We start from the raw sequence: 16,940 nt of genomic DNA on the forward strand, positions 1-16,940 counted from the left end.
GGGAGCCTTTTCTTTTAAGTCAATTTTCTAGTTTGTTTGTAACAAACAGTTTTATAGTATGTTGACTGAGGCTATGTATTCAGCCTACGTAGCAGACATGAGCTTTCTGTAAAAGTTAACGTCAAACTTGCTTGTTGAGCCACTCCATTTAAACAAATAGGATGGATGTAGCGTATGACAAAGGTCAAATAACCTAGCTAGCGATTTCACAGCTATGCAATATCCATTGTACGCTAAACATATTTTTAGGTTGACAGTGACACAAAGTAATGACGGTCCTTTTTGCAGATTAATTCAGATTAGGTTATTCCATACTGTTTGGTGCCTCCCTGTGACACAAACACACAATACAATAGGCATGAGGCAGAACACACATTTTAGTCATTTAGCAGAAGCTCTTATCCAGAGTGACTTCCAGGAGCAATTAGGGTTAAGTGCCTTGCTCACACTACACTATACACAGCACACACAGCACAGTGATATGATTACATACATACATGCACAACATTAGATTTATATACAGGTTAAAAGAACTGTAGTACAAAATTATTATGTCAATATGAGCAAAAACGATAGATTTTTTACCAAAAGTCTGATACAAATTGTCATGGAAAAATAACATTAGAAATGCTGATTGCCAAAGTAGGATACTAACTATGTAGGAGTATGAGAAGCAAATTACCCCCCCCAGTGAAATGACTCTGCTTTTTGACCAATATCTTGACATGTGCATCACACTTGCTAGACATACACTTCTTCTTAAATAGAAGAGACGACAGAGGTGGAAGCTCAGAAATATGCAGAGTAGAAGCTGCAGCTTTGGACATTATTTACAAAACAACATTCAACTACACTGACCTTAACTATGTGAATGGACAGGTGACTCTTATAAATGGACCTCCCTTTCACCAATCATCAATCAGTCTATTGATATAGAAATGTTCTCTGGACATTACAGCGCATTGTCCTCCAGCGCTGGTAGCCCAGATGAGACAGTGGGTTCTCTTGTCTTCATGATCCTCTGTGTACCTCTGGTCCACAGTTCCCTGACTAGAGAGACGTCAGTTAGGAATAAATCAGTAGGAACAAGAGTTGGTAACAGACTAACAGTCTACTTATAGTGAGTTGGCCAGAGTGGGGTAGAAGTATTGCACAATAAAGGGAAATGAAGTGAAAACAGTCTACATTGTTATCACACTCCAACTTACCGTCCTACAATACTGAATTCCCTTCTGCTGCCCCCTCTCCATTGTCATTGTGGTACTTCACCCTGTCTTCGTTCAGCAGCATGGACCCCTCTGCAAGAAAACGCAATAGGAGAACTCAACTGGAGAAATTAAATCATTCAGAATTAATGTGATTCAAGAATGCTGTAATTACAATGGCACTGATTCCTGCTGTGTTATGAATGTTTATGACAGTTTAAGATGATACCAGTCTTTCCCATCTATTTGAGACTGAGGTCTGTACATTTAGCCATTTATTCAGCGGGACTTGAGGTGAACTATCCCTTTCCCATACACACCTGCTTTCACCTCTCCTTTTTCAGCTGTGTTTAGGTCGCCCCCTGGTCCAGCCATTTTAGTCTCATCCTTGCCTACTGGTCCAACACTGCTGTCCGTTTTAGTCTTATCATTGCCCCCTGAGGAAACACACAGAGAGGGTAAAACATTTACTACAACCTTTCTATTGAACCACCAGTGTTTCCCAAACAGTGGTTTCGTAGACAGTGCAAGCCCTCCCACCCACCAAAATATATGTTTTTCAAATCCGACTTGTTCTAACAATCCTCAACCTATTCGATTGTCGAATTCCAGTGGAATACCACGATCACCTCCATCTGTGACTTACCTTCTTCAGGTTTTGTCACCGGCTTAACACTGTTGGCATTATTGCCAGCTGTCCCTGAGGACAGAAGAGCAAAGTTTGTCTTTAAATCAACTTCCTCCGTTAAGGGTTGTATGACTCCTATATTGTCTGTTGTTAGTAGAGCTTAAAGAAGAAAACTTTGTTCACAGTTGATATTTCAGCATAACCCTGCATCTGCTTGGAACAATAGTCAAAGCTTGATTCTAGCAAAGGTCTGTGGCAGTACCATCTCACCTACAAGTTACCACTTACTAACCCCACATTTTGACAACAAGAATAACTTCACAATAAAGGATACCAGTAGGCATAGCATCATACACAGTGACTTCCTGCTTACAGTCATCAACAACAGAATTCAAATAAAATAGCAATCTAAGATCTTGTGATATTCTGAGATATGCAGATGAGCATCTATGCTACATCTAATGCTACTTCTGCTTTATGACGACAAAACCTGCAAAGGTCTTGAGACGTTCTGAAACAAGCCACATCTCTAAATCATCAACAGTCATATCAAACAAAACAACATGGAAACAGTTCTAAGAACTCAAAATGTCCTGATTGACAACCATAGAGCAGATCAAATAAAGCAGAAGACTCACACTGAAGCACATTTAATAATTCGCTTTTGGAACGTACAAACTAGGGTGGAGGTGACAGAATCTTTATCTACAGTGTTACCTCTATGGGTGACATTTTAACAGTGCACAAATGCATAGATTTGAAGAGAAACCAAAACCAAACAGGTTATTTCAAATACTCATCACGGCAGTTAATTGAAAGCACATTTTCCTTGCAGATTCCAACTGCATCATTCACATTTTATATAGGCTAGCCCACACACCGATAACTTTAAACTCACATTAGTAATCATCACCTTCTCATACTGTATGTAGATGTCTCAACAAAAACAATCTTCAAATAAATGCCACGACAAATGTGAGAAACATTTCTGGCAACATCTCCACATATCTGCATTGTCAAAATGGCCCCATAGAAGTACCATGTAAAAGGTGTGTTAGTGTTAACACCTGTGTTAGTGTGCTGATTGTTATTATTCTGATTCATGGAGTAATCTCTAGGAGACTTCTCCTACAGCGCTGTTAACTGTATCCATGGCAACCCCAGAGAGAATCCCTGAAGCTCCGCGGTTGGCGACCTGATCATCAACATAATTTTGATTGTTGCCTGCGTACCGTGTAAAGTTACACCATCCATCAACATTGTTTACAGAAAACAGAGTAGAAGAGGTTCCTTGAATTTAGGAGGTATTTGCCCTTTAAGTTTGCATAAGGTTATGATGAGAAAATGTACATGTAAAACTTGGAAATATTCTGGGTGGTGGGATTATAGCTGTGAACGCTCTCTCTCACACACACACATTAGTGAGTAAAGGTACCTAATACAATTAAAACAGATTTCTGGTGAAGGCCATTAGTGGATCCGTAACCTCTGCAGAATCACACACAGAAGGAAAACATCAACTACAGCCTCTCTCCTACTGCATCAACCACTGCTTAAAGCTACAATACGTAACGTTTTGGGCGACCCAACGAAATTCACATAGAAATGTGAGTTATAGATCTTTCATTCCCATTGAAAGCAAGTCTAAGATCTGTTTTATGTGTGCTATTTCTATGCTTCCCGTTTTGGTTTTGCACAGCAGCTTCAAACAGCTGAATATACAATATTTTTGGTTCTGGAAAATATATTTTAGGTTTAGATGGTACAATGATTAGATGGTACAATGATTAGATGGTACAATGATTCTCTACACAATGACTGCTTGTTTTTTCACATAAAATGAAATTAGGTAAACTATTAGAATTTTATCAACCAGGAATGGAGGAGTGATTGCTGTATAATACATCTTTAAATAAGTTACTTCTGTTTATACAGTCTTAAATGAACTGGATGACTTGCCTTGTTCTGGCTGGACTCCATCACAGCCTTTAGTTGAGGAGAAGAGAAGAGAGAAAAGTTGAGCTTAACATTCTCATACACAGACCACATTAGTATTTGTTGTGTTCACTTCTGGATGACAATGAAAAGGATGCTAAGTGGCAGAATTCCAGGTGAATGCCACTGTGTCTTACCATCAAGTGTCATTGATTTAAACAGCGACTTCCTTTAAAAATATATATATATTTATTTATTTATTTTTTATTTTTTCGGGGGTTGGATCAGCTTAATATTGCAGATAGATTGTATCTTCTATCAATGTAATTGTCTGCATCACTTCCAATCCCCCCTTTTTTTTATATTTTTTTATATATATACTCCCCTTTATTACTTTTCAACCCCACCATCCTTTCCCTACTTGGAGTAAATTAGTGAACAACAATGCCCAGGCCTCTACTTCCGGTCTATACTTACTATCTACACCTTATGGACAGAGTTAATTTTATAATAATTCTATTTCATATATATATATATATATATAATTATTATTTTTATTTATTTTTGCTCCTGAACTTCTTCTACTCTCAACCTCTCCGATCATTTTCATGATGTCCATCCGGTTTGCTTCTATATGCCATATCTTTCTAACTGTGCTCTTTCCCAAAAGCTCCCAACATACAACCTATATACTTATTATGGACACAGTATGCTTACAGCGACTTCCTACTTAAAGTAATTAACAACAGAATTCAAATAAAATAGCAATCAATCTATGTTCTCGTGATATTCTGAGATATGCAGATGAGCATCTATCCTACTTCTGCTTCATGACGTCTTAAATGAGCTGGATGACTTGCCTGTTTAGCATTCTCAAACATCTTTGTTGTGACAATATTTAATGATGATGATACAACTATTTGATTTGTAACATACAGTAGATCAGGGATAGGCAACTCTGTTCCTGGATTGCGAGGCTCTGTTGCATCCCGCAGTGTGTGTAACCTTCTTTTATGTTTTTAATTTGTACACTTTGTTTGTAAACCTTCTGTCAACGATGGCTTTACAGTGGTGGGGTGTTGGACTGATCTTGTTGATCGTGTACCCGCTACAGATGGACTAAATGATGAAAACGCTGCTGGCTGCGGAATCCAATACAGCAGAGAGTTCCTACTACAATGCAACTCAAACACGAATGCCATTGATATCCCAATGGCCCATATAATCCCTGATTGTCTGCGAGTGGAAAACGTGGGTGTTATGTGAATTCTTTAACAAACTATTTTAGTGTCTCTGTGCGTCTCCCAAAAGGTTGTAAGTCTTTTGGGATTTAAGTAACGGCCAGAGTCCCGGTCTGCATGGTCAGAGATATTTATTCATTGAGAATTCTGCCATCACAATTTCAGAGTCCATCTTTTATACTCATACGTCATACAAAAAGAAATCCCTTCCCTCTGTAGGCGGGCTGTAGTTTTCCACTCTAAAACTGCTCTACTGACCTTCAGTTCACACACACACACATATACACACATGCATACACACATACATACACACACACACACACATATCCTACTCCCTGCTTTACTCAGTTATTGCCGTTCTCACAATATTCTGCACCATGTTTTCATAAGTTTCTCCCCTCCCTAAATTGGGAGGCCTCTTTATCTTAGTTTCTCAGTTGTCTTTGTTGTCTGGCCTGACTCTTACTCACATTGCTAAATAGTGGCTCAATGCCATAGCCTTTACTGGTCCTACACTCACACATTATACACAGTTTCAGGGTGTAATAATTAGTCATTAATAATTAATCTATCAATTCCACCCTTTGACTAAATATTACACACATACAAAATATGTTGTTATAGAAATGAATCACACTCATTGAAGTATATAAGTTGGTTTGCATATTAAAACATTACAGGTTCATCAGGGTTACCCCATGATTAAAAGCATAACGTTACTTTTTAGCAATGGTAACTAGTACATCATACTTAAAACGAGACTTTAATACACAAAAGATCATTACAATAACTTTTAAACTAGAGATTTACAGTTCTAGGAAAACATCCAGTCTCAAATTATCTGGATCGTCGTCGTCCTCCACCAAGCCTGGTAGGTCATATCCTTCAGTCGGAGTCCGGGATTGGGCCGTATCTCACCATCTGTTGGGAAACCGCCTTGCTCACCAACCCTCAGACACAGGGAATAAGACAACATCCACAAAGAACAAGTATACTCATAGAAGCTATAACTTCACCCAGAATAGTTACAACAATAGTTTTCCATTTACCAAATATGTTATCAAACTAACCGTTTAGGGAGCTATCAATACCAGAGTTCTCAGCCAGTTCGTTCGCCAGCGTGGTGAGTCCCTGAAGCGCTTTGGTCACGGACCCGTCCGGTGCTGTATTGTTGGGGATGAAAGTACAGCACATAGATCCAAACAGAACACAAACTCCGCCCCGCTCAGCCAAAAGCATATCTAAAGCTATTCTATTCTGCCATGCCATTAAGCTAGTTGCCGCTGTCTGCTCAGCCAATCCCTTTATTGTATCACGAGTGTGGTTTATAAATCTTTGCTGGTTATAGTAAATATAATTTATCCAATCTACGTTTTTATTAATTGTTGACCACCAGAAAAGACTTGATTCAAACCCAGCTGCGATCTGATTCCTAGCTTTGAATTCTTCTGGAACCCCTCGAGGTACTCCTATCCCATCAATATATATCCTTTCATCAAAGGATCCCGGGAGGAGGTCCCGCTTTCTACGTGACAACTCACCAGTCTCTGACACGTTTGATTGTTTGATGAGAGTGAAGGGCATTACCAGCTGAGCTAGCGCACAGGTTCCTGTCCAATTAGTATGTAGGTGAGGCCACAGTCTGTCATCACCACACAACCACCAGATGTCAGCACGGGCCTGGTTTTGGTTTCTAAAATCCTCTGGCTGCAACAAAGAGGAGAGATTAGTCATGGTCTCTTTAGTTGTGACATTCTCTGTGTGGGAGCAGGAGCTAAGATGCCCTACCCTGTATCCTATTTTATCAGTCCTAGAGAAACAATAGTAAGACTTCCCTGAGACTTCAAACGGAGGTAACCTAGGTCGGGGTGACTTTGTTATCGGGGGATACAGATAGTGCAAGTTACTACAAGACTCCTTCATCACATTCCCAGGTGGCTTGAACAATTTAATCATGCAAGATAAACCTGACGGAGAGTTAAAGCCCGTCAAGGGGAACGGAGTAGTTGTTAACCTTGGTTTGGCTGTCCCACAGGCATAACAGTCCTCTTTAGACATAGTTCTTGCCGTATACTGAATCCATTCCAACCACAGGTTAAGATTTCTATACCCCGTTTCCACCTGTACTACTTCCTTCAGGTCTATAGTTTGCACTATCTTCACCACGGCCCCGGTCTCACTACCTCCCTCAGAGAGGTTTACTCTACAGGGTGCCCCAGTTGAAGAAGATATCTCACTTGTCAGGTCTGTAATCTGTTTTAGCATAGTTCAGACTTTCAGACAGTACCTACCCTCATATGGGTCGCACTGCCATTTCTGATAATTCCCTACTTTCACAATACTACACCTGTCCCTGAACTGTGTATGGAGATTGACATATCCCCCCCCGCTTGGTATAAGCAACTACATAGTCCCAGGATGTACATGGTGACATACATATGGTGATGTCCTTCCCTAAAGTCCCTAGAATTTCCCCTTTCCCTACGTCTAGCTGTCTCCTATGCCTTTTCAACTTGTGTTAGGTTAACTACCACTTCTGGCTGAAACAGGAGGGTCCGTGTGTGTTAGGAATATGGCCCCCACAATCAGACAGCTACCTACCGTCGGGAGACCTGTGAATCCCCACCCTCGCCCTGAGAACATGTCAGATGCCAGAGGCCAATCCATTGCTTTACCTTCTATCGAACTCACACAGGGATGATCAGACAGGGTAAGGGAATCTTCGTTAAGGAGCCAACCCCCGAGCCCTAGTGGTGATCGGATCTTTCTCCTAACTCTGTGTTTGTTCGTCAGGTGTAGCTGGTTTTACCTTTTTACAGTGTGTGACATGCACCCAGATGGATCTCTCAGCTATTCTGCTGGCAAAGGCAGTACTTGGTAGGGCCCTTCCCGCCAGGCCTGCTTCAGTCTCCTGGTTAGATAGAGTGGGTCACCTTCTCCTTTAATTCACCTGTGGGGGCACAAAACCTCTGACATACAGGTGTGGTTAATAAACGACCTTCTCACGTGTTCTGCTAGGGTGCTCTCTAGTTCTATGTCTGCCTGTCTGGTCCTGCCAACTGTGGCATTCTGTAAGGTCTTCCAAACACTTTCTCAAAGTGGGATAACCCATCTTTATCTGGGGTTACTCTAAATTTCTTCCCTTCACTCCGTGATAACTCTATAAAATCCATTTCCAATTGCTGGAAAGGGTACTTAGCCGGAGGATACTCACCCTGAGGTGCCCTTTGTCTGCCCTGGTGATTATTTTGAGCACAGATAACACATCTTTTTTTTAAATAATTAGTAATCCCATGTGCAACAAAGTGTTGTCTAATCTGTTCTACCATCCATCCCTCCTTTTGACACATGTCACTGCCCATGTGTCAATATTATCACCTACCTAACAATCACTTAGGTAATATTGGTAATTTATCATCCAATTGCCATCCCTTATTTTTATTTATTGGTAAAATAAACTATCTTAAAGTCCTCCTCTCATGCCTTTAGAATTTACCAGTGTGGATGATTAATTAACACCAGAAAGTTAAAACAGAGTTCAGAGGCAATTGAAATACCATCCCATAGAATACCAAACATTACCATTATTCTAAATTTTTAATAAATGTTACTTATCCCAAGTGTTCATTAATCCTCATGACATTCATTCTCATAAGAAATCATATATACCCCAAACTCAGCCAAAACCTAAAAAACTCCATAAAATTCACTGTGTGCTCCTCTAAGACCTATCACCCTTGACCTGCTGAAAACCCCCCAAAATTTAAACAACAAGGCTTTATAAACATCATACTAGGTGTGTTGTTTTTTATTTGAAAACCCCAATTAAAAAACAACAACCAAACAGCCAGGTCATGAGGACTCCTGATTTCTCTCTTCCCCTTCTGCCTACAGTTTCTTAACTGGTGCCCTTTCCTTGCACAGTAACTACACGGTTCCTCACATTCTCTAGCAAAATGTCCCGTTTTGTCACAATTGTAACACTTCCACTCACTCCTGTCTCCACTATTACCATTTCCTTCTTGTCTGTCTTTGCTACCGTAACCTCTCTTCTCTCCTAGGTATTGACTAATAGTCTCACTGTCTCTAATTCAAAACAAAACCCCATCATCCAATGTACTCCCAGCAGAACTGAAGGAGAAAAAAAACAGACTGTGATTTCCAGGACACTGCACTTTTGTTTCTGGCCTCACTATCTCCCCGGGAATTGGCCCTCCCTCAAGGTCCCTCCCAATCTGCTCTTGGTAAACTGCAAACCTTTTATTGCTTCTGGTTTCATAGGGTATTGCTTCTGATATGGCCTATGATTAGATTTGGGTATCACCTGTACTGGAATTACCCCTTTTATTAATCCTACGTCTGCTGGACCCCGGGACCACAAATGCTCTGGAACTTCTTTTAAATCTGACTCCTGTTGTTCTGTCAACAGGTATTCCTCTCCTCAGCATCTGCTATTCTCATCTAAATGTACTATCTGTGGATGGGCTGTGTTGATCGCCACTCACAATATTGACCCAATCAGTGATCCTCTTACCCTTGGATACCCACTGGCCCATGTCTTTCCAGTCCTCTGCTGGCTCCTTTGCTAGGGACACATGTGGGCTCCATATTTCCCTGAACAGTCTCTGACTTTGGGGCCCTATTTCCACCTCCACTACTGCGTGGGTGTTGTCATAGTGAAACCATTTCAAGGCTATAGTCCTTTCTGTGGTTTTAAATAATGCTTTCTCATAGATTGCATCTGGACCTGGGTGTTTGTTATACCAGAGAGTACAGTGTAGGTCATCGGGGGACATTTTAGTGGGGCCTGGTACTACATCATCAGCAAGTTCCATCAAGGTTCGGGGAATATCAGTTATTCCCCCCCTAAACAAATCTTGCCTATACCAATAACATGGCTCCCCTTCCCCACAGACCACCATATTGTCTCTGACTATGTGTACTTTCATTCCCCTCTCAGCGGAAATGACAGCCACATTCAATTTAGTCATTACATCACGTCCTAGTAAATTTACCCGACACAGCTTAGATATCAGGATGGGTATGGTTGCCTCTCATCCTGATTGGTCATGTTTTAGGGTTATTGGGGCTGATAACCTTTCAATAAATTGATGACCAGAGGCAGATCGCACTATGATTTTCTCCCCATCAATCCTGACTCCATCTGGCTTGTCTGTTGCACAGGTTGCTGTCCTGCAGGCTCCCGTATCACAAAGGAATTTAATTTTCATACCCATTACTGTCAATGTCAAATAAGGTTTCTGTTCCTGTTGAAGTGCTAAGTCAATAGTAGCCAATTCAAACACCTCACAATTTGGATCAAAGGGTTCCTTAGTCTTCCCCCCACTAGAGTCTACTATTTCTCCCTCAAGGACTAGTCATGCCTTATCTTCCTCTTCCTCACGCTCAAAGCTGGGGGATGGACTTCTCTCTCCCTCTCTTCTCTCTTTTCTCTCTTTTCTCTCCTGTCTGACTTTCTCTGCCCTTGTCTGGTACTCCTCTACCTCTGGCTCTTCCTCACCTTCATCTTCCCTTCCTCCTCCAGCCCCTTCTTCCTCATAGGGAGGTGGGGCCGGTTGGGGGCAACATTATTCCCCTGCACTCTCCTTCTCCTCCCTACGTATTCATCATCTGGATTTTCTCTCCATGCCTGGTCTGCCAAGTTTGGATATAACCTTTCTGCCCTCTGCTCTGGGGGAGGCACGGAGACCTCAACCTTCACTTCTCTTTCCCTCTCACTCACTTCTCTTTTCTTCCTGCCTTATCTCCTCTCTCTCCTAAGTTTCTAGTTCTACCCGCCATCTCTCCCAGAGTGGCAATTAGTTACTCTGCATCTTCCTCTTCTTTCTTGGCTCTGTCCTGTCTGTTATTCTGCTCATGATGGATTGCATGTCTCTCTGAGGCTATTACACAATTCAGTTATTTTCCCAACATACTCTCTGTAATCGGCCCATGGCAAAAGTGTCCTCTGGGCATCCCCTGAAACCCACTGCCCTCTAACGGCAGCCCAAACCTTACTATTCCTGTTTCGGGGTGGGTCATTCCTTCTACCGCTCTGGCCACGTCCTCTGTGTTCATGGCCTGTCTGCTAAATGGCATATTATTATTATTACTGTATACATCTAAGGTTGCTGGGGCCCCTTTCATTCCCCGCCAATAGATTAGGTAAGGCTATCAGTGGGTACTGGCCCCCCTCCTACTCTCTCTCTCTCTCACTGCTTATTTCTCCTTTACACACCTTATGTATCTGTTTAAGCATGGATTCGAGTTTATCTGCGTCTAGACGTCCCTCAAAACCATACCTCTCCCTCCACCTGGTTACATAATGGACATTTCTTCTATCCCTGGATTCCATTTTAATTACATCAAGTATTTCTCGTCCCCAGTAAATTCTGGGACCTCTTGTGAGGATTTGCCCCCCCCCATGGTTGGTACTGTTAAAAATCCCTTAGCCACCTCTTCTATATAACAAGTCAATTTAACAAGTAATTCAAAATAGCTTCACACAACAACACCTTGAATCACCCCTTCCTGTATATGTAATCTTGACTAGTCCCCCAGAATTATCTCATACTTTTACAGAGGGATTGATCCCCACAATGTAATCTTGATAATTCCTGACAGTCTCATACAACAGGAATGGGTTCTCCCTCCTCTATACAACCACCTGGAATTATTCATAGATGTGACTTCTGAGTAAACATTAGGTCTCACACGTATACAACCTTACATGATTATTGGTGTTATATCGGTAACATGGAGTTTATAAGGCTCCAGAACGGATAGAGTTTACAGCAAAATCTACAGTTGTTTGTGACTTTTGACTTTACTAATATTCTATTTCTCACACATGCTATTTTAATTCCTTCTGGTGTACTTTTTGTATTTGTTTAACCCGGATTATTTGTTGACTGTTCAATAATCTCTTACAGGTTCCATCCCATAGGTGTACTTTTAATAGTTCCTTCTATTTCAACACCGGGTAGTTTCTTTTGGTAATGGCCTATTACCGTGAATCATTACGGACCCACCACCAGGTTGACCAGTCCCCCAGAATTATCTCCTACTCTACGGAGGAGTCTATCCTCACAATGTAATCTTGATAATTCCTGACAGTCAACCCCACATTTCACTTAAAATGGCTACGCATTGATCAATTTGCTACTTTTCAATATTTTAGCAAGTTCTCAAATCAATTTCACCAAGTTAATGAATAAAGACTACTGACCTTATCCTTGCAGCCGAGATTCAATGTAGGTTTGGATTCCGTCACCATCTCTGTCATTAATCAGGTGTCCTCTGGCCTGTTTTAACCCTTAATGTCAAAGGGCAGGACTTTCTATTTACGAATGTATCATTCGCCCGTCGACGGTTTTCAGAGTTACCTGGAATGACAGAAACAGGGTATTGGAGTCCGGCTCAGAAGGACCAAGCTGTTATGTGAATTCTTTAACAAACTATTTTAGTGTCTCTGTGCGTCTCCCAAAAGGTTGTAAGTCTTTTGGGATTTAAGTAACGGCCAGAGTCCCGGTCTGCATGGTCAGAGATATTTATTCATTGAGAATTCTGCCATCACAATTTCAGAGTCCATCTTTTATACTCATACGTCATACAAAAAGAAATCCCTTCCCTCTGTAGGCGGGCTGTAGTTTTCCACTCTAAAACTGCTCTACTGACCTTCAGTTCACACACACACACATATACACACATGCATACACACATACATACACACACACACACACATATCCTACTCCCTGCTTTACTCAGTTATTGCCGTTCTCACAATATTCTGCACCATGTTTTCATAAGTTTCTCCCCTCCCTAAATTGGGAGGCCTCTTTATCTTAGTTTCTCAGTTGTCTTTGTTGTCTGGCCTGACTCTTACTCACATTGCTAAATAGTGGCTCAATGCCATAGCCTTTACTGGTCCTACACTCACACATTATACACAGTTTCAGGGTGTAATAATTAGTCATTAATAATTAATCTATCAGTGGGGGAATCAGACAAAGACTTAAAAATTAAAGACCAAACTTCCCTTACCCACCACCTTGCTGATCAATGCCCAGTCACTGAGGGGGAAAGCGGATGAGCTGTCAGAGAATCTGTGCTTCCAACACGAATACTGGGAGGCCTGTTTGCTGGCGTTTACTGAGACTTGGCTGGATGACAGAGTCCCGGACAGGGAAGTGGAGCCGACGGCTTCACACTGGTCAGAGCGGACCGTGATCTGACCGTCACAGGGAAACATCACTGTGGCCTGCTTGTCAGGGACCAGTGGTGTAAATCGATCCTGGTAAGAGAGATACTCTGTACCCCCAACTTGAACTGCTTTCTGTGTCACTGCGACCCTACTATCTGCCCTGTGAGTTCCCCCATGTCACGCTCGTTGACGAAAGAGAAGGACCAAGGCGCAGCGTGATAAGCATACATGTTACATCTCCTTCCTCCCACGAAGTACCAAGCCCTGTCTGGACCCTGGTGTGGGAGACCCCGAACCTGGAGAGGGGCGGACGTCTGTGTCTGGACTGGAACCGCTGACTGGAGCTGGACCCGACGACGGTGGAGCGAACTGCTCTGGCTCCGGAGTGGAGCCGCTGACCGGAGCTGGATCAGGCACCGGTGGAGCGGACTGCTCTGGCTCCGGAGTGGAGCCGCTGACCGGAGCTGGACTGGACCCCGGTGGAGCGGATTGCTCTGGCTCCGGAGTGGAGCAGCTGACCGGTGCCGGACCAGGCACCGGTGGAACCGGCACGGGCCGTGCCGGACTGGACACACGCACCACTGGCTTGGTGCGGGGAGCAGGAACGGGCCGGACCGGTCTGGCGACGCGCACCACTAACTTGGTGCGAGGGACAGGAACAGGCCGGGCCGGGCTGGCGACGCGCACCACTGGCTTGGTGCGAGGGACAGGAACAGGCCGGGCCGGGCTGGCGATGCGCACCACTGGCTTGGTGCGAGGGACAGGAACAGGCCGGGCTGGCGACGCGCACCACTGGCTTGGTGCGAGGAGCAGGAACAGGCCGGGCCGGGCTGGGAACAAGCACCACTGGTTTGGTGCGAGGAGCAGGAACGGGCCGGACCGGACTGCGAAGGCGGACTGGAGGTCTGGAGCGGAGAGCTGGAACAACCCGTCCTGGCTGGCTGCCCACTTTCGCACTACACATGCGGGGCGCTGGCACAGGACGCACTGGGCTGTGCACGCGCACTGGCGATACAGCTCGTAGAACAGGCGCAGGATATGCGGGACCGAGGAGGCGTACTGGAGACCAGGAGCGTTGAGCCGGCACACCCCATCCTGGATGAATGCCCATCTTCGCACGACACGTGCGTGGTGCTAGCACAGGACGTACAGGACTGTGCCGGAACAATGGCGACACAGTACGTAGCTCCGCATAACACGGAGCCTGCCCAGTCACACTCCTCCTCGCGTGAGTACGGGGAGTTGGCTCTGCTCTACCTCTAGGCTCCGCCAACCACCGTTTTAGCCCCCCCAAAAAAATGTATTCGGGCTGTCTCTCGGACGTTTATAGACTGGACGGACCAAGGCGCAGCGTGATAAGCATACATGTTTATTTAAACGAATAAACACACGACAAAAACAACAAACGAAACGTGAAGTCCAAGGTAGCACACAAACATACCATAACACGGAACAAGATCCCACAACTAACTAGTGCCAAAAGGCTGCATAAGTATGGTCCCCAATCAGAGACAACGAGCGACAGCTGCCTCTGATTGGGAACCACACCGGCCAACATAGAAATAGACATACTAGAACATAACACCATAGAAATATACACCATAGAATACACACCCTGACTCAACAAATAAACGTCCCCTGAGTCAGGGCGTGACAGTACCCCCCCCCCAAAGGTGCGACTCCGACCGCGCCACATAAACATAACAGGGTAGGGGCCGGGTGGGTATTCCGCCACGGAGGCGGATCCGGCTTCGGGCGTGACCACCACCTATTCTCCGCCTCCCTGTTGCGCCCCTGGTCAGGTCTGGACCTCGGCGCACTGCTTCCCCTCTCCTTCCTCCCACGAAGTACCAAGCCCTGTCTGGACCCTGGTGTGGGAGACCCCGAACCTGGAGAGGGGCTGACGTCTGGGTCTGGACTGGAACCGCTGACTGGAGCTGGACCCGACGACGGTGGAGCGAACTGCTCTGGCTCCGGAGTGGAGCCACTGACCGGAGCTGGATCAGGCACCGGTGGAGCGGACTGCTCTGGCTCCGGAGTAGAGCCGCTGACCGGAACTGGACTGGACCCCGGTGGAGCGGATTGCTCTGGCTCCGGAGTGGAGCAGCTGACCGGTGCCGGACCAGGCACCGGTGGAACAGGCACGGGCTGTGCCGGACTGGACACACGCACCACTGGCTTGGTGCGGGGAGCAGGAACGGGCCGGACCGGGCTGACGACGCGCAACACTGGCTTGGTGCGGGGAGCAGGAACGGGCCGTACCGGACTGGCAACGCGCACCACTGGCCTAGTGTGGGGAGCAGGAACAGGCCGGGCTGGGCTGGCGACGCGCACCACTGGCTTGGTGCGAGGGGCAGGAACAGGCCAGCCCAGTGCGTCCTGTGCCAGCGCCCCGCATGTGTAGTGCGAAAGTGGGCAGCCAGCCAGGACGGGTTGTTCCAGCTCTCCGCTCCAGACCTCCAGTCCGCCTTCGCAGTCCGGTCCGGCCCGGCACTGGCTTGGTGCGAGGGACAGGAACAGGCCGGACCGGTCTGGTGACGCGCACCACTAACTTGGTGCGAGGGGCAGGAACAGGCCGGGCCGGGCTGGCGACGCGCACCACTGGCTTGGTGCGAGGGACAGGAACAGGCCGGGCCGGGCTGGCGATGCGCACCACTGGCTTGGTGCGAGGGACAGGAACAGGCCGGGCTGGCGACGCGCACCACTGGCTTGGTGCGAGGAGCAGGAACAGGCCGGGCCGGGCTGGGAACAAGGACCACTGGTTTGGTGCGAGGAGCAGGAACGGGCCGGACCGGACTGCGAAGGCGGACTGGAGGTCTGGAGCGGAGAGCTGGAACAACCCGTCCTGGCTGGCTGCCCATCTTCGCACGAGACGTGCGTGGTGCTAGCACAGGACGTACAGGACTGTGCCGGAACAATGGCGACACAGTACGTAGCTCCGCATAACACGGAGCCTGCCCAGTCACACTCCTCCTCACGTGAGTACGGGGAGTTGGCTCTGCTCTACCTCTAGGCTCCACCAACCACCCTTTTAGCCCCCCAAATTTTTTTTCTTGGGGCTGTCTCTCGGGCTTCTTCCTCGGCCGGCGCCTTCCGCGTTGCCGCTGCTCCTCTCTATATCGCGCATCCACTGTCTCCTCCCAAGGTCGCCGATCCATCCCGGCCTGAATCTCCTCCCAAGTCCAGGATCCCTTACCGTCCAGGATCTCCTCCCAGGTCCAGGCTGTCTGCTCCTGGACACGCTGCTTGGTCCTCGTTTGGTGGGATCTTCTGTCACGATCGTTTATAGACTGGACGGACCAAGGCGCAGCGTGATAAGCATAAATGTTTATTTAAACAAATAAACACACGACAAAAACAACAAACGAAACGTCAAGTCCAAGGTAGCACACAAACATACCATAACACGGAACAAGATCCCACAACTAACTAGTGCCAAAAGGCTGCATAAGTATGGTCCCCAATCAGAGACAACGAGCGACAGCTGCCTCTGATTGGGAACCACACCGGCCAACATAGAAATAGACATACTAGAACATATCACCATAGAAATATACAACATAGAATATACACACCCTGACTCAACAAATAACGTCCCCTGAGTCAGGGCGTGACACCCCAATTGTTTGTTACCGTTGTGTACATTCAACCAAAAGCTAATATAGCAAAAGCATCAGAGATTATTTATAATCTGTCACAGAAACTGGAATCCATCTCCCCCGACGCAC

At 45.6% G+C, this 16,940-nt stretch overlaps 2 protein-coding genes across 2 annotated transcripts in view; both read right to left on the reverse strand.

Annotated features, from left to right (window-relative positions):
- The window catches only part of LOC311109868 (uncharacterized protein), a 309,567-nt gene that overhangs the window by 33,919 nt on the left and 258,708 nt on the right, over nucleotides 1–16,940 (reverse strand). The gene's annotated exons all lie outside the window — the stretch shown is intronic.
- LOC311109493 (uncharacterized protein) lies at nucleotides 360–13,260 on the reverse strand (the record flags this gene model as incomplete). Its single annotated transcript, XM_084152412.1, has 6 exons — nucleotides 360–1,050; nucleotides 1,209–1,298; nucleotides 1,526–1,642; nucleotides 1,852–1,905; nucleotides 3,793–3,855; nucleotides 13,053–13,260. The coding sequence occupies 5 exons, from the start codon at nucleotides 13,258–13,260 to the stop codon at nucleotides 1,213–1,215; spliced, it is 528 nt and encodes a 175-aa protein (XP_084008538.1). The 3' UTR covers nucleotides 360–1,050; nucleotides 1,209–1,212.

Source organism: Coregonus lavaretus, assembly GCF_964263955.1.
Source record: "Coregonus lavaretus genome assembly, chromosome: 35".
NCBI lineage: Eukaryota > Metazoa > Chordata > Actinopteri > Salmoniformes > Salmonidae > Coregonus > Coregonus lavaretus.